Consider the following 24,930-nt stretch of genomic DNA (forward strand, 5'->3'; position numbering starts at 1 on the left):
ATAAATGCCCGGAGTAGATAAGATCCGATCCTACTACAGGTAATAATTGAGAGAGGTTTCTTCGATAATTATGCAAAATGAAATACATATTCAACCATGCCCACTGGATGTTCAATGCATCTGATCCATGCATACCACCAGGCTCCCGTCTTATTGTTCTTGTACCTGAAAGTTTGCCTGAGGCCGTCAGGAACAAGCCACAGACACGTGACTCGGTGGCTTTTCTGTCTTTGTGGCGGGGTCCACTTCGCCCACAAGTCATCCCAACGCGACGCGAGCTTGCATCCAATCCCATTCTCGACGGTGGATCGACCCTGAATAAGCCACCGAATGGCCTGCGTTTCTACATCGAATCAGCCCTTGTCGCCGAGACGGTCGATCAATTCTGCTCCGCCGCTGTCGTCATCTTCCCGGCTCTTTTCGGCCCCGGGCGCCACCAGATGATCGGGCTTGGCCCCTCCATCAGGCGTACAGGACATTGCAACCCTACGACTGTGACGGGAGCCACCTGGCCTAGACAGAGGTGGGTAGGTGTGTGCCAATATGTCCGTGTGGAGAGTGGTTTCAAGTTTCAGGTTCTCGCGCAGATGAGACAGGGATGATCAAGCCAGGAAAGGATCGGGGGCTGATGATGGGTCTTTTGGCAAGCATCTTGGCCAATGTGCATACGCATTGCGTTGTCGACCCGCTGACTGCCCTCATCATGGACGAGTCATGTATCGCGCAACCGGAAGATCGAAGGGCCAGGTCCAACGCACAAACTGCAGTACGATCATTGAATGCGCATGCCTGATGGAGACAAGCCCTATGCATGACCGATCCGTGGATGATCATGACCCAGAGCCAGCATAGCCAGCATAGCCAGCATAGCCAGCAAATCCAGCAGGACGACGCATGTCCCGAGGGACCTGTGTACCTGTCTTTTTGCGCCTCCGGCGGGTGGTGTCGCAGGGGAAACGGTTTGCCAGGTCGTGTCTCAGGATGCTGATCCATCTGGTGGAGTCACAGTAAGAGCGGATGACGAACGATATTTGCAGACGCCGCTGGGCCCGCTGTAACGCGCCTCCACTGCCTTCATTGCCCTTCATCGAGCACCGCCTGTGCCTCCAATCAAATTCTGCTGTACCAAAAATATCTTTTACTCCTCTGCTTGTGCATCCAAGCCCCAGGCTTCCAAAAGAATCTCATATACCTATCCTATCTTTAGCCCCGCGAAGCCACCGCACCTTTCATTGTCAGCCCATCTTTCTTTCACTGCGACTCTTTGGACATCGCCCGCCAGTCTTCCTGTGACCTAGACCAGGCAACCCACTTTCAAACGAATCGTCCGGCGTGTCCAGATCACCAGGCACATTGCCAATTTTATTATCCTATTCCGACGTCCTTCTCTCTGTTTAAGCTTCTGGGTTGCTTAAGATCTTCGCATTTTGCCCTTAGCTTCATCTGCTCGTTTCGTATCGGTTGGAAAAGCGATTCACTACATCATCGTCGTCATTTCGATCGTCGCCGAGATTTCATACCTCGATTCGAACTTGACACAATCGGTTATTCTTCAACAATCTGTTGATTGGGGAGCTGTGCATTATGGGTACCCCGATGCCGACGTCTCCCCATTCCCCTCGGGCCCATTCCCCAAACTTATCTCATTCGCCTCAGGCGAGTGAGAGCAGCCTATATTCTCACCAAGGTCCCCCGAATGTGAGTTGCTAGAAAGACCTGAAGAAGCTACTTTAGAATGCGGAGAGAGAGAGAGAGAGAGAGACTGTCGCTGACATAGTTTTTCGGACTAGCACGGATACGGACACGAAGAAAAAAATGACCATGCCGATAGCTCACAGTCCCTTCTCTACCGGAACCAACCGAGCCCCCTCAATGCGCAATTCGATGATCCTTACGCCTCCAGCGACTCTCTGCGACGCTATACTTTGCAAGATCCTGGGGTAACAATTTTCCCCGATGGACCCTACCAGGATCCTACCGCTGCGGCGGGCCTCAATCGCCGGTCGGGTGTGCAGACTCCCGTGTCAGCGACCTCATCGGAGGCTTGGCAGCAACGACAAGCACCTGCCTCGGGTCTGCGCCGCTACGCGACCCGAAAGATTAAACTGGTGCAGGGCTCTGTGCTGAGTGTGGACTATCCGGTGCCTAGTGCCATCCAGAATGCTATCCAGCGGGAGTACCGGGAATCGGAGGAAGGTTTCCCTGAGGAGTTCTCCCATCTGCGCTGTAAGTGCTGTTTGCGATCGCGACGAGAGAAGAGACCATTCGAACTGACCGAATAATAGATACGGCAGCTACTTGCGATCCCGATGAATTTACCCTGCGAAACGGATACAACCTTCGACCAGCCATGTACAATCGACACACCGAGTTGCTGATTGCCATTACCTACTACAACGAAGATAAGGTCCTCACAGCCCGAACGCTACATGGTGTGATGCAGAACATCCGGGACATTGTGAACCTCAAAAAGTCAGAGTTTTGGAATAAGGGTGGTCCGGCCTGGCAGAAGATTGTCGTGACACTGGTTTTCGATGGTATCGATCCTTGCGACAAGAATACCCTGGACTTGCTGGCCACGGTCGGTGTCTACCAGGACGGTATCATGAAGCGATCCGTTGATGGAAGAGAAACGGTTGCACACATCGTAAGCTTCCCCCGCATCAATGTTGGCTTCATGTAGGCCACACCAAAGCCAAGGATGTATTCTTGCCTATGCTAACTCAACTTTGCGTCCAGTTCGAGTACACCACGCAGCTTTCCGTTACCGCTAGCCAGCAGTTGATTCGGCCGCAAGGTACTGAGTCAACTAACCTGCCACCAGTTCAGATGATCTTCTGCTTAAAGCAGAAGAACAGCAAAAAGATCAACTCCCACCGCTGGCTATTCAATGGCTTCTGTCGTATCTTGAATCCCGAGGTTGTCATTCTGATCGATGCCGGTACTAAGCCGGGCAAGAAGTCTCTACTCGCTCTGTGGGAGTCTTTCTATAACGACAAGAATTTGGGCGGATCTTGTGGTGAGATTCACGCTATGCTGGGTAAAGGTTGGAAAAACCTGATGAACCCCCTTGTCGCCGCGCAGAATTTCGAGTATAAGATCTCAAACATTCTCGACAAACCCCTCGAGTCTGCCTTCGGATACGTTAGTGTCTTGCCTGGTGCCTTCTCAGCCTACCGTTATCGTGCGATTATGGGCCGGCCCCTAGAGCAGTACTTCCACGGTGACCACACCCTTTCTAAACAACTTGGTAAGAAGGGTATCGAGGGTATGAATATCTTCAAGAAGAACATGTTCCTTGCTGAAGATCGTATTCTTTGCTTCGAATTGGTTGCTAAGGCCGGGTTCAAGTGGCATTTGACTTACGTCAAGGCCTCTAAAGGTGAAACCGATGTCCCTGAGGGTGCTGCAGAGTTCATTGGTCAGCGTCGTCGCTGGCTGAACGGTTCATTTGCCGCCAGTCTATATGCCATGATGCATTTCGGTCGGATTTATAAGAGTGGACATAACATCATCCGTCTGTTGTTCCTCCATATCCAGATGTTGTACAACTTTGCGGGTCTTGTCATGACTTGGTTCTCTCTCGGTATGTGGATGATTCTGCATCTTTGCCGGTCAATTTGGCCTCATTGGGACCTTCTCTGTTATATTTGGATGGCTGCTAATTGATGATTTACAGCGTCTTTCTGGTTGACTACTTCGGTTATTATGGATCTTGTCGGAACCCCTAGCGATGCCAACAAGCACAAAGGCTGGCCCTTTGGTAATGAAGCTACGCCAATCGTGAATAACTTCTTGAAATACGGCTATGTGTTCTTCCTTATGCTACAGTTCATTCTCGCACTGGGTAACCGACCGAAAGGGTAAGTCATACTCAAACTTATTTCACTTTATATTGTTCGTATATTAACCAAAGTAGTTCTCGCCTGGCTTATACCCTTTCCTTCATTTACTTCAGTATTGTGCAGTGCTATATCCTGGTCTTGTCATTCTACCTGGTTAAGAATGCCTTCACAGGAGGTACCCTGGACTTCGACATGAGCCAGGGTGTTGGCAAGTTCTTTTCATCCTTCTTCAGCTCTTCCGGTGCCGGTATCGTCTTGATTGCTTTGGTGTCCACCTATGGCATCTACTTCCTTGCTAGTTTCCTGTACATGGATCCTTGGCACATGTTCACATCCTCTTGGGCTTACTTTGGTGGCATGACATGCTCAATTAACATCCTGATGGTGTACGCTTTCTGCAACTGGCATGACGTGTCTTGGGGTACCAAGGGATCGGACAAGAGCGAGGCACTGCCAGAGGCTCAGACCAAGAAAGATGATACCAAGTCCAACTTTATTGAAGAAGTGGATAAACCGCAGGCCGACATCGACAGCCAATTTGAGGCGACCGTCAAGCGTGCGCTGGCGCCGTTTGAGGAACCCGAGGAGGAAAGGGAGAAGAGCATGGACGACTCGTATAAGGCCTTCCGTACCAACTTGGTGCTTATTTGGATTTTCAGCAATCTGATCTTGACGCTCTGCATCACTAGCGAAGGCATTGACCGATTCTGTCTGACAGTACGTATCCCCATCCGATTTTCTTTTCTAACTTGAACATGGCTGTGACAAGCAGAAAACTGACCCATTGATCAGAATACCTCGACCACTCGTACAGCCAATTACTTCTCGGCCATTCTGTGGACGACTGCTGGGTTGTCGATTTTCCGTTTTATCGGTTCGCTCTATTTCCTGGGCAAGTCCGGCATCCTTTGCTGCGTGTCCCGACGCTAAGTTGTCTTGGGCGCGGTGGCGGCAGCCACCGAGTCGATCATGTTTTCGTGTATATACTCTCGATAATGGTGTCTTCTTTGGGATAAGTGCGCGATAGAAAATTTGGATAGACGGTCTAGTTCGCGTTCGATTTTTGGGGGTTTCTGCATGACTGCATCATTGGGGCGGCACCTCTGCGTTGGATCATTGGCGATCCACATGTATGATTTGATTCTGCCGCGAGAAACGATTGTTTTTCTTCTTTCTTCAACAACTTGTTTTGACTTGGTGCCATTGGGCAACGAATCATATGTACAAATTTGCAGAATTTTGAAATTTACATGACTATGAACTTTTTCACGCCTACTGTCTTTCATGTGAGTTGTTTTCCCCACCCCCAGTTTCCCTCCACTCTGGGGTATCTGGCTTCTTAATGTGTCAGTCTGGGGGATCGACGAATATCTTATCAAATTACATGAGTTTGGCGGACACCGCGAGGTCAAAAGTGGGCACAAAGTGGGCCATCTCGATGGATTCCATCGTGATACCTCTGGGGAGGTGGGCTGATCGATGCACCTCGAGAAAAGCCCGCAACGACAGGCTGACGAATGACGAAGGGGAACAGACTTCCTGCACGGATGACGCCGCGTGGATCTGCCTGGGTGCTAGTCAACTCACAATCCAGCCCGAGGCTCGATATCTGCAGCCTGATGTACTCTTGTCTTGGCCCGGCCGTGTCTTCAGGCCCGCCATTCCCCTGCTATCCGCGCTCAGACGTTGCATCGGGAAGTCCTCTTCGTGCCTCCACACCCCTGAGGCCCTGAACCATTGTTATTCGGACCACAGGGGCCCGAAATCCCTAAATATCCGATGGCGCCCTTAGAGCCAATGGGGTTTGTTCGCTCGGGCGGAAGATCAGCACCACCAGCGTGCATTGACACGGCAGGCTTGAGGCTTTCTCTCGGCCGTTGATTCTTCAGCAGAACTACAAACCTCATCACTAACAACGGCTATCTTGCCCCGAGAAATGAAATCCAGTACACTGCCCGGCGGGAATGCATCTATACAGTATGAGATATGCACTTTACCGTCATTGCCCGCACCCCCGCATCCTCATGTGCCGATCGCCTGTGACTGGGCGGGTCCCCGAGAAGGAATTGGTATGCTTCTGATTCCATTGATTTGTCGTCGGTCTACTTTTGGATGGAGTCTTATGGAGACATCCACTCCACTAACCATACAGCGCGTGCCATCAGAAAGCATAGTTGTCCCGAAATCCTAAGATATTAGGGAGAATGATGCCATACCCTTACCCGAACTGGTTGTTGGTTCGAGATATCCTTTTGGCCCCTGAGGCATTTTCCTCGGAATTAATTGTCTCCTCTCGCAAGAATGAAACGTGCGATCAAATTATTTAAACGTCGCTTGTGTCCACTGTCGTGGGACTGGCTCTCTTCCTCGCTATCAGCTTTCTCCTTCCTTGATAGTCCTAGCTTTCCACTCTTCCATCCACCCCGTATCCACCCTCAATGTCGCAGTACATTCCCCAGATTTCCTCGCAATCCCTCGAGGACAAAGTGGTCCTGATTACCGGTACGTTCTCCTCTGACACCATTCCCACCTGTCCACTTCGCGCTTTTGACTGTCTCCACTTCAAGACTTTTTTGCTCACTCTTTCGGCCACAGGAGGTGCCAATGGCATTGGCGCCAGTCTGGTGCAACAGTGCCTCGAAAATGGTGCGAACGTCTGCTTTGGTGATCTCGACAACATCAGTGGAGAGCGCCTGCTGAGGAAATCCGTCGAGGAATTCAAATCCGGGGAAGCCAAGTACCCAGCGAGGGCTGTTTTCCAGACCACCGATGTAACCAACTATCAATCAGTGCTGGCCTTGTTTGATCTGGCCTTCAACACCTACAAACGCATTGATCATGTCGTTTCAGCAGCTGGGATTTCAGAGATTGGCAATTGGTTCGACTTTGGACTGACCTTCCAGACAGTCCGCCAGGTATGTGTGATGATTTGGGAATCTCTAAATTACCCAAGCCCAGCATTTCTCGATCCATTTCGTAGGACTGGGAAGATGACCATTTCCCTTATAAACAAAGACCCCGACGCACAAAGTCCTCGACGTAAACCTTCTCGGCTCGATGTACGTCGCCCGCATTGCCTCCGTCTACTTGCGACACAACCGCGGCCCTGGTACCGACCGCTCTATTCTACTATTTTCCTCTGTTTCTGGATTCAAGGAGAGCCCATCTTTATTCATTGATCAGGCATCCAAACATGGTGTGATTGGCCTCATGCGCTCTCTACGCAGCTATATCTCATCTCCGTATAAGCATTATCTCCGGATCAACACCATCTGCCCCTGGATGACTCAGACCGAAACGATGAAACAGATTGAACAGCAATGGAAGCAAGCTAGTCTTCCCACCAACACGACTCGTGAAGTCTCCACTGTAGCCAACGGTATCTTGGCCGACTCGTCTCTGAACGGTACGTCAATGTTCGTCGAAGGTGGACGCGCCTGGGAGATTGAAGGCAACATTGAGCGACTGGAAGCCCAGTGGCTCGGCGAAGCTCCGTCCAAGTCCCTTGCCGCTGGACAGGAGCTACTGGATGACGGTGCCATTTGGACTGCTGCACCCCGCAAGAGGTGTAGCATTTCGAATGGAATCCCCCCGGGCGTTCCTCTTGAGAAGCTCAATGGCATTCAACAGAACGGGGCCCAGAAGAACTCAATGAACGGTGTGACGAATGGTTATACGAACGGAGCGACTAAAGTAACCAATGGACTGGGTAATGGATTCCCCAATGGGCTGACCAATGGTATCACGAACGGAGTACATTGAATGTGCCAAATATGCGTTTACATTTGATACCCATACGTTTTGGTGACCGCAAGACTGGAGAGGGGTTCTTCTTCGTTAGTTGCCCCAAGTGAATACAATTATGCACCGCACTAGGTAGTACAGTAGATCTTACATGAGAAGTCTCTCTGCTTTGAAAAGCACGGGTATGGAATCATGTTAAATATTTGCCTAAATAGAGAACTCTTCCATGTCCAATTCTTCTAAGTAACAAGATCGATCGTCGTCTGGGGGATCACGGCGTGGATCAACTTTGGAAGTCATCATCGACAAAAAAGCCATAGCATTACATAACGGAAAAGATCAGAGCTGAAAGTGGACCAACAAGGCTGTGGGCTCTTCATAGGAGGCTTTATGGTCAAACAAGATGCATTTTGTATAGCAGAGATATGAAAGGAATTGAAAAGTCATGATTATGTCTATATGGTGGTATAACCCGTGAACAAAAGAAACAAAAACACCAGATAGATGCAATAAATGATATCCTTGGAGATCCGAGAATTCCCCCGCCTCTTCAACTAACGTCAGTGAACACCCCCTCCTTCCCAGGTGTCATCTTGACTTCCCCCCCCCCCCCCCCCCCCTTTTATTTCCATTATTTGAAAGATTCGCGGGTGTGCATCCGGTCAATGTTGTATGGATTGGCATCGTAGGTGGGCACCCGCTGAATATGCGAGGTATGAGTGTCGACACGCGAGAGGGAGCGATGGATCGAGAGCACTTCGGCGTCATTTTCTTTTTGTAAAGCGTGCGATGGGGCACCTTCTTCCTCGACTGTCGATGGTACCCGAGTGGCAGCCTCGGCGATGGTCGACTGATCGGCTTGGGACGGCTCCTCCTCCTCAGCGGCCGCATTTTTCTCGGTGTCACCCCGAAGAAGGCTCTGAACGAAGGCTTCCGACTGGGCAGAGAATTTGCAGTACTTGCGAATCGCCAAGCCCTTCTTGTACAGCACAAAGGGGAAGGGCACACATGCCAGGGCCAAGAAGGCCGGGACACATGAGGCCCAGTGGATGCCCAGGTTCTCAAACATGTATGTTGTGAACAAGGGGAAGGCAAACCCGAATAGCGATCGCAGCAGCGAATTGGCAGCCAAAACGGACGCAGCGAAGATGGTGTAGGCATCAATAAGATAGTTGAAGACACTTAGGAATACAAGAACCATACCAAAGCCGAAAGGCACGCCAGCTGCAATACTCGCGAGCCAATGAATATCAGGAGAGTTTGTCCAGGCAAACCAGAAGAGACCGGCGGGGAGGGCAATTGAGGCGATCATACAAGGAGGTAGACGACTCTCTGGGGGTGAGTAGCCGCCGTTCTTCTCCAAAAGTTTGCTGTAACGAGTGTTCTCGGGGACTGAGTAGGCAATCGCGGCAAACATGCCTATCATCACGCCTAGGAAGGCCAGCGCAGAGACCCCCTGGTTCCATCCGCGATGGATTTCGTATACAATCGGGAAGGCACCGAACAGCATATAGAGCGTGCCGTAAATAATCGCGAGGTATATCGAGAGCAAGAGGACGATCGGTTCGCGGAAGAGGAGGATAAACGGACGCGAGAGAGCAGTCTTCATGGCCTCCTTAGGGACGGGACGACCTTGGTCAATATCGAGCTTGCTCAGATACACCTTTCCGGTCAATTTTGAAAGTGTCTTTGCGCGCTGACGAAGGAGAACAGGCGCGTACGTCTCAGGCTTTAAAGCAGCACCAAAGAACCACATCACGCCGCAGAGGATGGTCAACAGACCCATCACCCACTTCCAGCCGGCCTTCATGCCCAAGAAACCACCCACAATCGGTCCAATGACTGGTCCCAAGAAGGGGGCCAGCGCGAAGGCCGACAGGGCCAATCCTCGTTCGCGGGCCAAGAACATATCCGCAATTACTCCTCCAGAGTTGGTGAATGGTGAGGATCCAAAGGCACCTGCCAGGAAGCGGAATATCAAAAGTGTTGCAATGTTCTTCGCCCCTGTGGTTCCGGCACAGAAGATGGTTAAACCACAGTAGGTGCCGATGAACACAACCTGACGACCGAAGAGTTCACTCATCGGGGCCCACAGAAGAGGGCCCAGTGCAAAGCCCAGCACGTACAAGGAGACTCCTAGAGTAGCAACTTCGGTGGTGATCATGAACTGCTCCTCAATCTGCACAATGCCGCCAGTATAGGCCGATGAGACAAGGGCTACGACAAGGGTCTCCATGGCAGCCACCATCGTGATACCCCATTTCATCGGGGTGCTCAGCTGGAGTGGATTGCGAAAATCTTTCGGCATCCATTGCACCACAAAAGGATCTTCATCCGTTCCAGAGCCGGCATAGGGATGGTCAAACACTTCTTGAGTGATGGCTCCCGGCTGAGTGACGAGTCGCCAAAAGGGAATCGACCGAGGTAGATCCGTTGGGCGCTTGGCCTCTGTTGTAGACATATCGGTCGTCATTTGGACCAACTCCTCCGAAAGGAGTCTTTTCGGCAAACCGAGGTCAGCACGGACTGGACAAGGATGGTTTAGGAGGTTATTAAAGTTTATCAATTATCCCTTCCGTGGTCCAAGGAAGGATGAAAGATCTGGGCTGAATAGCGCGGTGATCAATAAAGATAGGTGTCGTGGAGGAGGCGGACAGTGAAATTCGAACCAAAATGCGAGTCCAGGCGAGCCTCGCTGGTTTTGTTCGATCTCGATAGGCACTCATAACGATCTTGCTTGGGCAGGATTACTCAACAGAAGAGGCTTTGCCGGAGGACTTACTATATCGGGCCAGCAATTCTCTTCCAAGTGGGTCGAATGGGGGCCAACATCGTCGGCAAGATGCGCTTCGTCTGGTCCTTGAGATAATGATAAGTACTGTGCAGTACTACTATTAGTTCGTGCAAAAGGATTGGATAAAAAAGGTTCTAACGGATATTGGAATAAGCAAATTGTGCTGTCAACCGGGAAAATCTGTTATACAAAAAATACGTCATATAGAGCTTCTGTCTGCTCTGCACCTGGCAATTTGATAATTCTCTATAGAGTAAATTTGAATCTAGTAGTATCTCTTTACACATCTTCTTAATTTCCCACAATGATAATTGCCACAATTCGGTCATAGACTGCTATCATGACAATCGTACGATAGAACTCGAAGAGAAACACAAAATCGCACCACCCACTCGGCCCGATTAATGATCGGCTATGCCGATTTATGGCTGGAGCATTCTTCACTGTACGACCCTCTGGTTGGTGGCAAGATATCCTGTGGGGGCGAATTACTAGATAGAGCCCGCTTAATTCCCACTTACCGAGGCTATTTCATCAAAACTGCCCGGAAAACCAGGAGGGCCGTTATTATTTTTTTATAATTGTTGGGTCTGGATTTCAAAACACGAATCATTCCGTTCATATTCTAGAACCTAGACAGGGTACTGTGGACCCTGTCCCTTGTCGAACCTCGGCTGTTGAAGGCAAAAGGTATTAAAATCTCCAAGTATGTATGGCCATATACAAACTCGAGTATATACCAGTTGGCGTGCATATTTGCCCCCGAGATGATCCTCTACGATCAGTATGACCTAGTCAATTATCAACAATAGCTCCGAGTAGGCAGTCAATAGAGGAAACGAAGGGAATCCTTTGAATAAGTTGCATGCATGGATTATATTTCATCGCCTTCGGGATTCCTCCGCCCGGGTAATTTGATGCGACCAGTGCCTTCAAAGAAAAAAAAAAATAAAAACAAATCCTGTCAGAACGTAATCGCTGCCCAAGTGGGTCGTGCAGGACTTAATTTCCTTCTTCTCGAGATACCGAGGCTTTTCTGTCATAGTCAAATCAAGAAAATGATAACACCCCGTAGCACTGACATATTAGAGAAGGAGGCGATAGATGATTAAGCTGTAGGTATACCATCATTCATGTAGAGGATGGGATGTGTTCTTCCTTGCAGTGGCCCCTGGATCTCTTCCGTGAGCCTTCACAACAGCTACGTGAACCTCCTCTCTCCCTAAGAGTTCGAATCGTGAATCAAACTTTGAATCCATTATTGTCTCGATTATTCATCAACAGATCAACAGATGGATGACAGACCGACCCACTATACATAGACCTACGAATGATGGTCTTTTGCTGTCCTATTCCAACCTAGTGGATCCTGCTTGAATCATGAAGTCCAAACTTGATACGTTCATTGGTCTATCTCTCATACCTCATTATCATAGTTACCTTCTGTTTCTTATTTTGTTTCCTTTTCTTACAGACACTTCTCAATCTCTCCCACTTCGGCCATCACCTCCTGAACAGCTTTCTTAGCCGGCTCTGCCACGGGCTCATACGGATGGCGGGGCTGGAGCATCTCCTCTGCGCCAGCAATGCCTGCTAATGGGGCCGTGTAATACGCGACCGCATACTTGGTCGATGCGATGCCACTCTTGATGGGACTTTCCGCCAACGCGGCCTGACCCTGCAGCTTCCTGGCCTCCTCGATCTGGCCCTTCTGGTACAAAGCATAGACGCGCGATGCAGTCTTGGGAAATACGTTGGCAAACGCGGCAATGCACCCAGCACTACCAGCGGCAAGACCACCGATGAGGAAATCAGATTGCCCTCCAAAAGTTGCGAATTCCTCGGACTTGAAGGTGGTTGACAACCGAGTGATCTTGCCCACGGAACCGCAGGTGAGCTTGACACCAACGACGTTGGACTGGCCATTGGCGTTGGAGGCAGCAGATTCCCGCACGATAGCAGTGATGGTCTCCGAGTCCATGTCGACTCCGTTACACACGCCAGGGAAATTATAGAGGACCACGGGGATAGGACATTTGGCCGCGACTTCTGAGAAGAACCGCTTCACGACATTCATGTTGGTAGCTTTGCCGAAATACGCCGGGGGAAGCACGAGGACGTAGTTGGCACCGGCCGCAGCAGCATCTTGAGCGAGTTCGAGGGTCTGCTTGGTCGAATGGGCGCCGACGCCGGCCATCAAGGGAAAGTCGGGTCCGACGGCCTTGCGGGCAGTTGCGATGAGCTGGGCGCGTTCCTCACGAGTGAGCAGGAAGGCTTCTGAGTTGGTACCGAGAATTACCAAGCCCGCCAGGCCTGTTTGCGCGAGATAGGCGAAGTATTGGGCCTGCGCAGTCAGGTCGAGGGAGTCTGTGGCATGGTTGAAGTAAGTGACGGCAGGACACCAAACCCCCGACGGGGGAACGTGTGGTTGAGGGGAGACTGCCGTATGAGAGCCCATTTTTGTAGCTTGTTGTTGTTGCTATATCGAATCGCCTCCTGTTGAATGTGACCGGGTAGAGCTGAGGGTAGATAGAGGACGACGAGGAGACGGTGGAAAGAGAATGAAGATGGCCGATTTACTTACTCGGACCCTCTTATAATAACCAAACATCCAAAATACCCCTCCATTCCCCCGCACTCGCAGTGATGAGACGGCGAGGAACCGAAAGAGATCCAAGTATGTGGCTTCGAGCTCTCTGATTGCTCGAGACGCCCATCTCGGCTCGTCATCCCGTTCGACGACCCACCGCCAACTGGACACGCTCGGGACCGCGAGCCGATCGGGTTGTCCTTTGCGCTTTTCCACGAGCGGGGAAGGTCGGACTTCCTCCGATTGCATGATTCTTATTCGCTATTTTGCCTGTCATACTCATGAACCCGGGCTATCGCCAACCAGATGCTTGATTGTTCGGCTGGCGGATGGTTTGCCGGTCGATCGGTCGCGGCCACCGATTTCCTCGACTCCATCCAGGCGCAAACAGACTGCGGATCGCGAGCCGGGAATACGTGATTGTTTTGGAGATTCATTCTGTGATAAGAAAAATAAAAGAAATCCTTAATTGAGATGATACTCTTTCGACCTGTAACGCACCTATTCTTGAGACGTCAGCCCCTTTCCCTTCGCAGAATGACGACTTTAACTACGACAGTCTCGACTCCCTGGACGGAAGAGACCAGGTTCAATAAAACACGATTCATTCCACCTGATGCCATCTTCGCCTTGACGGCTGAATATTTGCAAGATCCCTTTCCCCGAAAGGTCAATCTTGGCCAAGGCACTTACCGTGATGGCGAAGGCAACCCCTGGGTTCTTCCCTCTGTGAATAGGGCTCGTGAGACCCTGTCAGCTCAAGGGCTGAATCATGAATATCTCCCCATCCTGGGACTACAGGCTTTTCGGGAAGCGACGGCCAAAGTGGTACTAGGATCAGAGCTATTGCCCAGCAGGAGGCTAAGGTAGGCACGCTGTATCCTTCGTGCTGGACTGACAGGTAGTTGACGGAATCTGTAGCTCGCAACCTGCCAGAGCCTATCGGGAACGGGCGCTTTGCATCTGGCAGGACTTCTTTTGAGGGTCTGCCAATCTCCATTGCCCAAGATCTACATCCCCGAGCCAACCTGGTCCAATCACCACCAGGTATTCAGCTCACTTGGGTTCTCCTGCGAAAGCTTCAAATACTACGACCACGAAACCAGGGATCTGGATATTGAATCCTACTATTCGACATTGAGGAACGCGGAGCCAAAATCCATCGTGATTCTCCATGCTTGCGCGCACAATCCCACGGGCTGTGATCCGACAAAAGAGCAGTGGCGGGAGATTGCACAATTGATGAAGGCTCGTCAGCTGTTTCCACTCTTTGATGCCGCGTATTTGGGGTTCAACTCGGGCAATTACGATGAAGATGCTTTTGCGATACGACTTTTTGTTGGAGAAATGAAGATGGAGGCTGGGATCTGTATATCTTTTGCCAAAAACATGGGTCTGTATGGTGAGTTGAGAGGAACCTGCTCGCCAGGCGTCTGGTGATGAACAAGAATACTGGGCTGATAATGCGATGATAGGAGAGAGAGTCGGATGCTTCATGTTGGCCACTGATACCAAAGAGGCCGCCGTGAATACCCAATCGATGCTCGAGATGCTCCAGCGATCGGAGGTTTCCAACCCCCCTGCCTTCGGGGCGAAAATCGCGAGCCAGGTGATGGGAATGAAGGACCTGAAGGAGATGTGGTTTGCCGATATGGTGACTATGAGCAGTCGCATCCGATCGATGAGGAAAGCACTCTACGAGCATTTGATATCCTTTGGTAGGGGACTTTGCACCAGTGATTTTTAGTAAAACCAGAAGAGTTAACCCTACCAGGGGCGCCTGGGTCTTGGGACCATCTCATTCGTCAATCGGGGATGTTTGGATTCTTGGGACTGTCCCCAGAGATTGTGTTGAAATTGAAAGGTCAGTCGGAAATGCCTTTTGTCGGGTGTATGTTGCTAGGTTCAAGTATTCAGTTTCTGACTTCTTGTCACAGATGACTACCATGTCTATATGGCAGGTAATTCTCGGATATCGATAGCGGGTTTGAATCCAGGAAATGTGGAATACGTGGCTCGATCAATCACCCAGTGCCTCAAGGATTCTTCATGAACATGTGATACGTGGAACAGCCTCGAGAAGAATAGTAGCCCTAGAGATTCCAGGGACTCAAGTAGCGTGAAAAATGAATACGTGGTATGTGGTGTGCATCGCGATGATGAGCTCCACAGGCTTGTTTACTAGACGGACCGATAATCTTGTGCGGTCCCCATCAAACATGTCTGATTTCGAAGAGGTATCATTCCAAAATTACTTTGCATACTGACAGAAATGTAAACAAAACGAACAGACGCTGGGAGTTTTCCTGATCGCCGAAGCTAAATCATGTGACTCGCATGGCTTGGTTATGGTGTCGACGAAATGACTCATTTCAGGAAGAGAACACTTTTGCATTACTACAATAACTAGTTGGGCACTTGGATTATTCTGTAATTTCCGATGAACCGCATCTCACTTGGCTGTTTAATTCAAACGAGCCTACGTTTGACTCTGAACGAGGGTGACATTTGAACGGTTGAGTAGTCCACTTACAGAACCAACTATGTCAGCCCCCCAATGGTCGATTGAACTCCATCTTGCCAACCAATGCGAGGATGCAGAGGCCCTTCACATCTGGCGCCAAGCCGAAGTGTGCGCCCAGCTCTACCCGGACCATGATGTGGTAGTTCGGTCATTCACCAATGGGGGCATTGTCATCCGAACCTTGCCTGTCTTCACTGGTAAACTCAACCGGGCCGTGGGCTGTGGCAAGGATGGTGACCTAGACCACGACACTTTGAGGGAGTTGGAGTCAATGTTTGCCGTCATCGGGCTTGCTCCAGAGATCCATGTCAGTCCTTTTGCGAGGCCATCCACCTTGCAGTCTCTAATTGCTCAGGGATACGAAGAAAAGGGGCTGCTGAGCACATATTGGTGTCCTCTCAAGGACCCGGCAATTGAATCTACCCCAAATGGCACGTTGGGCATGGGTACCGTGGAGACGCGCTTGGTCGCTGCTCATGAGATGGAAGATTTCATTGAGACCTCTATCGCGGGGTTTCAAAGCAACGGCCGGTCCCGGGAGTTGCTGGGGGCCCTCGCCAGGATTGCGACTCGACGACCAGACACGCAATTATTCGTTGCTGTGGTTAACAACAAGATTGCCGGCTCCGCTGCCTTAGCCAGCATCGAGACCTCCGATGGAAGTGTGGCGCATCTGTATTTGGATAGCACATTGCCAAACTATCGGGGCCGAGGCGTGCAGCAAGCGCTGATCCAGGCCCGTCTCCGCGAGGCACGACGCCGGGGTGTGTCCCTGGCAACGACCATCACCCGCGTTGGGGACGGAAGTGCACGTAATGCGGAGCGGGCAGGTCTGCGGATTGCGTATACGACCACGATCCTCACTCGACCAGAGATCCGAGAGGCGGGCGATGGCTGAATATCATCCCTGCTCAAGAAGAGGAGACCATGGAGATGGCCAGGCTAATTTGGGGTCAGTTCATTCCATTAGCATATAAAAATCTTAATTAGGGTTGGTTAAACCTTATGGACCGCGCTGCCGAAGGAATAATACCGAGCGGCTTGGTCCTGTTTCATCCTCCGGTTTACGGAACTGGTGACAGCAGTTGCTGGGTCATTGTCTGTAGTTTAGCTCTGCCCGTTGATAGAGTGATACTTCCGGTAAGCAAATGGCCATGCAATGAGAGCAAGTATCCAGATACTCCTCAGTTGGGCGTGTATGCATATGACTGCAATCTTCTTTCATCAATCACGAGACTGGAACCACGTCCCGAAGGTAGCTATTCCGAAATCCGGACAACGGCTGTCTCAGCCCATTGCTGGGGTTCGGTCATCCTTCAGGCCCGAATTTTCCAGAACGCGCAGCTAAACTTCCCGCAGGTCGCTCGGTTGGGAGGCATGCAAGGAGGTCCCAGGGGACCTTCATGGGCGGAGAACACGAGGATTCGACACAGCCTATCCCACATATGCGCCTACATCAGATCCATTTGAATGATAGGATGATCAGGCACGAAGGAGTCTTTGGTACCCCGAAGAAACTCAAAAGAAACACCGCGTTGCCCCAGATGATTCGAAAGATCGGCGAAGGCAACAAATCACGCAAGGGGGCTTTCCACACCAAAAGCAAGTGCCCTGGTGCGGGCCGCCCGATTAATCCCAGTGGCGTTGGTGGCGTTCCGCCAGGAGTTGGAGGATTTGCAGGATCTGGCCCTAACGAGTACGGGGGGAAAGACTCGTATTCTGAACCATTCCGAGATAATCATCATCCCAATCATCGCAACAACAAAGTATCATCCCAAGGACCGAAGAGAAAGTCCCTCAAGTCACGTGAAGGTCGGGCCAGTGGCTGTTCCCGGCTGATCACGTGACTGTCCAACAAAGTTTTCCATTTGGATTCTGCCAGATTTCTCCGCCCAGTCCCTCCGTTGCTCATTGGCGGATCACCTGACGAAGGGCTTCTTCTGACTTTCTCGGCGCCATCCGAACGGCAGGGATCTCTCGCTTGTGGCTGGCTCAGGCGGCTCACCGAAAGCTTGGGACGAAGGCATAGACTTTTGCATCTTGATATCATGGAAAATCTCTGTGATATCTCAGATGCTACAGTCCGCATTCCCGCCTGCGATGGGGACGGGTTTCCTCGACTTCCCCGGCTTCTGCTGCTCCCCGCATTATGCCCCCTTGTCCACCGCGGGGACTGTCTCCATCCGATGACATCCAGAAGCCCCCATGTCACATTTCTTTTACCTAAGAACCAAACCTTCTTATCACCCGAATCTGCCGCTGGGGCGCATCGGGGCGCATCGGGGCGCAGACTATGTCTCGCCCAGAGGCCAGACGGTGGATCTCCAGGATCCCGAGGGAACCGCTTTCTGCTGCTTGCGGCCATCTCGTTGGGCGGCCGATCAAACCGAGTGGAGCAGCGTTGTACCTCCACGTGTGGACGGTCCTCCAAGGAGCGATCACCAAATGCTGGTTGTCATTGAAAACCCGCATTTCGCCTGTGGGTTTCTCCCCCAGGCCCGCCTGAAATGATGATTCCCCAGAGATAACGCCGGATCCGAGCGCGAAGTCGCTGGCCTGGCGTAGCTTTTCTCTTTATACCGGCTCCATTGCCTCCGTCCTTCATCTGTGACCTCTCCCCTTTTCTCTTCTCCAGTCAATCCGACAAGTCTTCCTCCTCTTCTGCCCTTTCTCCCCCTCTCCCCAAGTCCCATTCCTGGCAAGATGGGCTTCGACGATGTCTCCAGTGGTCAAGACTCCAACAAAATCATGGAGTCTGACGGCCAGAAGAATGCCTACGACGCCCCACCGCCATTCGAGAAGGATATGCTCGGCGAGATGAGCGAGGTGGAGCGCCACGGCATCAAGAAGTTCAGTCGTCTCGGCTGGAAACGACTCACCGTGGTTCTCATCGTCGAGGCCATTGCCCTCGGAAGTCTGTCGATTCCCTCGACGTTTGCCGCCCTGGGGATGGTGGCTGGTGTGATTTCTTGTGTCGGTCTTGGTCTGGTGGCCATCTATACTAGTTATATCGTCGGCCAGGTGAAGCTGGCTTTCCCAGAGGTTGCCAACTACGCCGATGCAGGTCGTCTGATGTGGGGTCGCTTCGGCTATGAACTCATCAATCTGATGCTCGCGTTGCAGTTGATCTTCTTAACGGGATCTCACTGTCTCACCGGAACCATTGCCTTCCAGAACATTACCGAAAGTGGCATCTGCTCGGTCATCTTTGGCGTGGTGTCCGCCATCATCCTGCTTTTGCTGGCTATCCCGCCTAGTTTCACCGAGGTCGCTATTCTCGGCTACGTGGATTTTGTATCGATCGTGTTCGCTATTGGTATCACGATCATCGGCACCGGAGTCCAGGCGACGAACGCTCCCGGTGGCCTCGCTGCTGTGAACTGGTCTGCTTGGCCCAAGCCTGACTTGACCTTTACCGAAGCGTTCATTGCGATTTCCAACATCATTTTCGCCTACAGTTTCGCCATGTGCCAGTTCTCCTTCATGGATGAGATGCACACCCCCGCGATTTCGTCAAGTCGATCTGGACACTGGGTATCACTGAAATTGTGATCTACACTGTGACCGGTGCGACTATCTATGCGTTCGTTGGCCAGGATGTGAAGAGCCCGGCGCTCCTCTCCGCAGGCGGTACCCTGAGTCGAGTGGCCTTTGGCGTGGCCCTTCCCGTGATCTTTATCAGTGGATCGATCAACACGGTGGTCTTTGGGCGCTTGATTCACGGTCGCATCTTTGCCAACTCCCCAATCCGGTTCATCAACACCAAGATGGGCTGGCTCACGTGGCTGGGTGTCATTACCGCAGCCACCATCATCGCCTTCATCATCGCGGAGGTGATTCCATTCTTCAGTGATTTGCTTTCGATCTCGTCTGCCTTGTTCATCTCGGGTTTCAGCTTCTACTTCCCCTCGCTGATGTGGTTCCTTCTCATCCGCAAGGGCAGCTGGACGGAGCCCCGGAATCTGATCCTGACCATCATCAACGGCTTTATTCTGGTGATTGGCCTGATCATTCTGGTGGCCGGTACTTACTCGAGTATCGATGATATTGTAAGTCATGAATGACGAATCTCAATGAACGACGACAGGAGTCTTGATTTGCTAATGGGAATGCGTTCACAGATCATCAACTACAGGACTGGCTCCGTGCGTGGCGTCTTCACATGTGCTCCCTTGGAGTAGACGGACGAGGGCGGGCTCCTCATGAAACTTGTTTCTGTCTAGTGGTGTCCTGGCTGGCCTGCGAGATCCTCCTGGAAGAAGCTGGCATGTGGCAGGTTTGTCATAGGGCATAGAGTCGATAGACGCGCGGAGATACAGCGCAAAATTACGTTTGCATTGTCATGAAAGATGTTCGTTCCGGTATCCTACCAGGCGGACCTTGTATATTTACATACATCATTTATAGCTGCATGGACTTATTACCCAACATTCAACTTCTTTATGATCATGCCCGGACCTACCTAAATTCTAACCTCTTACTCGAGTTAGCTCATGGCATACATAGATATCGCAGGTGCTATGCATCCATGAACTAGGTACCTACTCACGTCCTGACTACCATTTGCACGAGGTTGTCACAGCTTGGTTAGGTACTAGGGTTGCACGCACGCATTGTATGGCTACCTCCTGCCAGATAGAGAGAGAGAGAGAGGGACATAGAGAGAGAGAGGGACATAGAGAGAGAGAGATGATTGCACAAGGGAAGGTTAGACACCAGGATGCAAGCAGAATTTTGTGCAAACCCTATTCAGTAGAGAATTGTATGGAATGTACACAAACTTTTGCGAGAGAGACATTGAGAAAGATCGGGAATAGTTGTTTCCATCGGGCGGATCAGTCTTTGCCGATTCAACTGCCTCCTGCCGTGCGGACGCCGATCGGTACCCAACTCGATGGTGACTTGTTAAGGTTAATTCAAGCCCTTCAGAATAATCTGTGGGCCACGGGCCTTAATGTTAGCGCGAGCCTGCTAGAACCTGGACTCTGTGAGGTGGTGACAACAGTTTTCTACTTTCCATGTTGGAATAATAGACGATACTTGACCATGAACATACGGATGACAGTGAAGTTCTGTCTTGAAAGAACATTCTAAGATCGAACGATTCCACATCAGGAGTCAAGATCCGGCCAGGCTGGATAGCTGGACGTTATCTTCAACTATAGGTAGAAACCCAAGCGCAATCAAGCTGATCATGACGTCGTTCGAACAAGTTTCAACCTTATCGCCAACAAACTTCAACCAAAGTATAAACCCTCGATTCCGCGCAACAGACGGGGTGATCATTTTCATGATGACACACGGCAGGATCAGACGCATTCCCTCATTATGGCCAAGGTGGAACACACCGTAAACACCCTCTCACCAAGGTACGTGAGAAAACGCACTCGAGAGATCTAATTCGTTGGACATGTTTAATTAGTTACGGTATTATTTCGGGGGCCGAGTCTATATAGCTTATGTACCAAGTATTGTGTCCGTTTCAGGCAACCTCGTTGTTTTGATTGCGATTGACGCGGGAGAGCTTAGCACTGGTCCTGCTCGGCCCGAATGTCGGCCACAAAAAGCCAACGATCCAGGCGGCATCCAGTGGCTTAATGGCTTGAGTATGTCACTAGAAACGACCCCCACGTGCTGACTGGCCTTACACGTGCACTGTTGCTTGGTGATACCATTACTCGATCGTAATAAGAGTACTTTGATATGCTTTTCTAGAATTTCTTCAAAGTTTCCATCGTCAAGGACCTTTGTAATGTTGTGATATTTATACTTTCAGCATATAGTAATGGCGTACCCCGACCTCATAAGGCTGTTGCCTAAACTTCCTTTTCTAAATGTTTCTTGTCCTTCTTTTCGACGCCCGTTCTTCAAAGATCCTGTTATGAGATGTACTTTTGTTTAATTGTGGCCTTTTTGGTCCATGTTATCTCGTCCTACGCCCTTGTTGATGGAATTTGGAACCCGAATGCTCCCAGCTCTCTGGGCCGGCGCTCACCAGATGTCAATGGACCACTAGACGACGGGGTTCTAGAAAAGAGAGGTGCTACGACTTGCGGTCCCTCTGCCAATAACGCTGTTTGTGCATCCAACTTCTGCTGTGGACCAAATGTATAGTATTTCCTGCCGAGTGCTACTTGTTTATCTCAAATCCTGATTCTTTCCAGGGAGTCTGTGGGACAGGTCCCTATTACTGCGATGCCCCATCGTGCCATTTCCAATATGGCCCTGCTTGCGATGCCAACCAAACCCCGGCAGGTGTCAATACCACCTCGGTACCCCGGCCAAAATTAGGCAGCACTCCATACGGTGTCAGTATCAGGGACTGCGGCATCCCTGGGAAGGTTGCCCTTACGTTTGATGATGGCCCCTATATTTACACGTCCGCTCTGCTTGACCTCCTCAAGGAAAATGGTGTCAAAGCCACCTTCTTTGTTGTCGGAAACAATGGTGGAAAAGGGCAGATCAATGACCCCAAGACGGGCTACCCTGCTCTCATCCAGCGAATGTATAATGAGGGGCATCAGATCGGGAGCCACACCTGGAGCCATGCAGACTTGTCCACTTTATCCCGCCAGCAGCGGTACGATCAGGTGGTCAAGAACGAGATGGCTCTGACGGATATTCTGGGATTCTTCCCCACGTATCTCCGTCCGCCGTACGAGTCCTGCAATACAGACTGCCTCAGTGACTTGAAAGACCTAGGCTATCATGTTGTAAGTCATATGTTGCCTGAAATCCAGCTTCCTGCAAAGCCTAAGAATACATTTGGGTATAGGCAAACTACGACATCGATACACTCGACTGGCAAGGTGACTATGGGCATAGTCAGAACATCTTTTCGAGTAATCTGAAATCCGTCAGTCCCTCAACCCGCGGATTCATCTCCCTCGCCCACGATATTCACGACGAAACGGTCCACACCTTTACAACCTATATGATCGATACCCTCCGTGCTGCTGGCTACTCCACAGCCCTGTATGGCGAATGTATGAGCGACCCCCCGGCAAATTGGTATCGGAATTCCACTACGGGCCAGCCATTCAATGGCAGCTCCCACAACTCAACATCTAGTTCCACTGCCAAGTCAGTCTCCGGCAGCACCAACTCGACCACAACGGACACCGTCCATACCTCAACTACAGCTACGCCTAGCGCGGTGTCGGGCGGCGAGGGGGCTTTTGGAAGCCGGACGGGCAATACCACTGTCAGTGGCACAAATAGTACGATCGCAAAGAGCCAATCAGCGACGGGAACGGGCACGAAGCTTTCTGGGACGACTGCCAAGGTTGTAGGGGCTGGCGTGGTGTGGGTATTGACGTGCTGGGCGTTCTCGATATGAACGAGAGATTATTGTGGTGACATTCCGCGAGTATTCAGCTTGACAAGTCTGGGTATGGCCAGATCGCTCAGAACTTATCTGCCCGTTGAAGTTATGAAGTGTTGCTTCCAAAGTGACATGGAATTGTTGTCGCCCATCATTTTCTCCAGGTTTGAGCGCATGTTCGTGTGTCGAAGCGGGCTGACGATTAGGTACGGCGGCTAATAAGACCGGCAAGGAGGGAAATTAGTAACGAGAATGATGGAAATAGACTTTTTGAGAGAGTTCCAGGACGATCTTCACAATCGAGCTAAACTTAATGCCGAGGACCACTCTCGGGATTTAGCAGCAAATGCGATTGATTGGCAGACTGGCGGGACTGGGTGGGCGGAACTGGTTTGATTTTGAGTTATCCTCGTGTTTGTATAGAGTTGGGATTTGTTGCTGAATAGATTATTCTCCGTATGGAGTAGTTGTATATTGAGACAGAGACATCTTTGCCAAAAAGATCTTTGCCACCTGAGACTATGGGCATGAACGTGGGGGAAGGAATGGAGAATTCAATAGTCATACTCGGTGCTTTTTGCCGGACAATCGGTCTTTTTGCCGAGATGCAACCTGCATATTTGGCTGAAAATTTGCGATATAAATAATTCCTCAGTCTTGGGTCATATATGAAACTACCCATTCTGGATCAATCCTGTTGGAGGGGTCGCAGTGCCAAGGTTTAATCCGCAGCTCAGTGCCAGAGCTGGACACGCGCCCGTTGGAAGTGATGATTCCTTCTCTAAATCTAGATCTGCCAAACTAGTCACGATTCGACGTTGTCAGGAATGTCTCAACGGGTTCTCTCTCGGTGAAGCTGGAGGCAGCAGTCTTTGTCGTGAGATTCTCTATCGGGCTTTCCCTTTCTGGGGCTGACCGTGGAATGTAACCAGATCTGGACGAGGGGCTGAAGTATTCGGAGGTTGCTTCACTTTGCGCGTGCGGGGGATCTAAACTTGGATGAACTGGGGTCTTTGGGTGGGTGAGGTTGTCCTTCTGGGCTGCAAGATAGCCAGATAGAAAGATCTTTGCGCAGACCGGACCAACAGTCATCCCGAAGGATGTGGATTCAACAGCGTCTAAATGGATGGTTTTGGGAGTGCAGGAGTCAGCGGCCAACGAGGGAGGAAGTGGCCGGAGCTAGCCGATGCAGGTAAGACTTCTAGAAGGAGGCGAAAGGCCGAGCGATTGCATGTTCCATTTCCCATTTGGGAGGGAGTACAAAGTCCTGTACACTACTATACAGTAGTACATAGTCAGACTACTGCTGTAGTATGTATGAAGTACTCCGTGCTGCATGCGCGAGTGCTCCCACGTGTTAGGCGCGTGTAGCGCACGTGTCCGTAGGTGGAGGAGCAGATGGACGGGACTGGGGAATGGGGCTGTCAGTGGTGGGCGGTTGGTTATTCGTGGATGTGGCCCAAATAGATTAACCACTTACTAACTGTAAACAGAGGACTGGTTCAACTGGAGAACCGAAAAAAGAAAATCAATCCATAATTAGGGCCATATCTGCAAGTAAGAATGTTGATAATATTGGTAGTACTACTCTGTTCTCAGTATACTAAGTATAAGTTACTATGCACAATGACAAGGATAATGTACAGTACAAGAAATGAAGATGATTTCTCGAATCTCAGGACCGATAGAAGTGGGGCCATAGCGGATGCACGTGCCTGATCCATTGGCTAGAGTGAGTGTGGAGTTCTGAAACAAGCTTCGGAACCTAAACAAACCACATAGCCCTTGCAGATACAGACGGTTCTGTACAGTAGTATACCTACAGGAGTACGGTATACGGACAGTAACTGGTATACTACGGAGTATTTTTCACTCAATAGTATACCTACAGTAGTGTATTGACAGTAGTATACTTACATACTACAATAGTAAGTATTCTAACAGTAGTATACTTCCCGTTTCCTCCCTACTCCCCACTGCACCTGGGCTGATCTCGCAAATCACTCGCTTAACATGAATAAGTTTATATCCTGATCGGCAGGGGGACCTCGTGAGGATCGGCTTTCAAGTATCCATTCCTCGGTACATACTACTACTGTCTAGACTACT

General features: G+C 50.7%; 9 protein-coding genes across 9 annotated transcripts; 6 read left to right on the forward strand and 3 right to left on the reverse strand.

Annotated features, from left to right (window-relative positions):
• Nucleotides 1–830: 830 nt before the first annotated feature.
• N7458_005811 (uncharacterized protein) lies at nt 831–1,088 on the reverse strand (the record flags this gene model as incomplete). Its single annotated transcript, XM_056909193.1, has 1 exon — nt 831–1,088. The coding sequence occupies one exon, from the start codon at nt 1,086–1,088 to the stop codon at nt 831–833; it is 258 nt and encodes an 85-aa protein (XP_056767811.1).
• Nucleotides 1,089–1,584: 496 nt separating this feature from the next.
• Nucleotides 1,585–4,775, forward strand: N7458_005812 (uncharacterized protein; the record flags this gene model as incomplete). Its single annotated transcript, XM_056909194.1, has 7 exons — nt 1,585–1,698; nt 1,791–2,226; nt 2,286–2,647; nt 2,740–3,586; nt 3,680–3,863; nt 3,920–4,562; nt 4,638–4,775. 7 exons carry the CDS (start codon nt 1,585–1,587, stop codon nt 4,773–4,775), a joined length of 2,724 nt encoding a protein of 907 aa, XP_056767812.1.
• Nucleotides 4,776–6,283: 1,508 nt separating this feature from the next.
• On the forward strand, nt 6,284–7,607 carry N7458_005813 (Short-chain dehydrogenase/reductase SDR; the record flags this gene model as incomplete). The annotated part of the gene is made up of 2 exons (XM_056909195.1): nt 6,284–6,760; nt 6,861–7,607. 2 exons carry the CDS (start codon nt 6,284–6,286, stop codon nt 7,605–7,607), a joined length of 1,224 nt encoding a protein of 407 aa, XP_056767813.1.
• A 613-nt stretch (nt 7,608–8,220) lies between these two features.
• On the reverse strand, nt 8,221–10,062 carry N7458_005814 (MFS transporter; the record flags this gene model as incomplete). Its single annotated transcript, XM_056909196.1, has 1 exon — nt 8,221–10,062. The coding sequence occupies one exon, from the start codon at nt 10,060–10,062 to the stop codon at nt 8,221–8,223; it is 1,842 nt and encodes a 613-aa protein (XP_056767814.1).
• Nucleotides 10,063–11,851: 1,789 nt separating this feature from the next.
• Nucleotides 11,852–12,841, reverse strand: N7458_005815 (dihydrodipicolinate synthase family protein; the record flags this gene model as incomplete). The annotated part of the gene is made up of 1 exon (XM_056909197.1): nt 11,852–12,841. One exon carries the CDS (start codon nt 12,839–12,841, stop codon nt 11,852–11,854), a length of 990 nt encoding a protein of 329 aa, XP_056767815.1.
• Nucleotides 12,842–13,510: 669 nt separating this feature from the next.
• Nucleotides 13,511–15,026, forward strand: N7458_005816 (uncharacterized protein; the record flags this gene model as incomplete). The annotated part of the gene is made up of 5 exons (XM_056909198.1): nt 13,511–13,839; nt 13,912–14,375; nt 14,449–14,691; nt 14,748–14,837; nt 14,911–15,026. 5 exons carry the CDS (start codon nt 13,511–13,513, stop codon nt 15,024–15,026), a joined length of 1,242 nt encoding a protein of 413 aa, XP_056767816.1.
• A 490-nt stretch (nt 15,027–15,516) lies between these two features.
• On the forward strand, nt 15,517–16,395 carry N7458_005817 (GNAT family N-acetyltransferase; the record flags this gene model as incomplete). Its single annotated transcript, XM_056909199.1, has 1 exon — nt 15,517–16,395. The coding sequence occupies one exon, from the start codon at nt 15,517–15,519 to the stop codon at nt 16,393–16,395; it is 879 nt and encodes a 292-aa protein (XP_056767817.1).
• Nucleotides 16,396–18,200: 1,805 nt separating this feature from the next.
• On the forward strand, nt 18,201–19,678 carry N7458_005818 (N amino acid transport system protein; the record flags this gene model as incomplete). Its single annotated transcript, XM_056909200.1, has 3 exons — nt 18,201–19,031; nt 19,094–19,546; nt 19,619–19,678. 3 exons carry the CDS (start codon nt 18,201–18,203, stop codon nt 19,676–19,678), a joined length of 1,344 nt encoding a protein of 447 aa, XP_056767818.1.
• Nucleotides 19,679–21,383: 1,705 nt separating this feature from the next.
• N7458_005819 (chitin deacetylase) lies at nt 21,384–22,836 on the forward strand (the record flags this gene model as incomplete). Its single annotated transcript, XM_056909201.1, has 3 exons — nt 21,384–21,572; nt 21,662–22,210; nt 22,273–22,836. 3 exons carry the CDS (start codon nt 21,384–21,386, stop codon nt 22,834–22,836), a joined length of 1,302 nt encoding a protein of 433 aa, XP_056767819.1.
• Nucleotides 22,837–24,930: the final 2,094 nt, after the last annotated feature.

This window comes from Penicillium daleae, assembly GCF_028827525.1.
Source record: "Penicillium daleae strain IBT 16125 chromosome Unknown utg000005l_segment0_segment0, whole genome shotgun sequence".
Taxonomy (NCBI): Eukaryota; Fungi; Ascomycota; class Eurotiomycetes; order Eurotiales; family Aspergillaceae; genus Penicillium; species Penicillium daleae.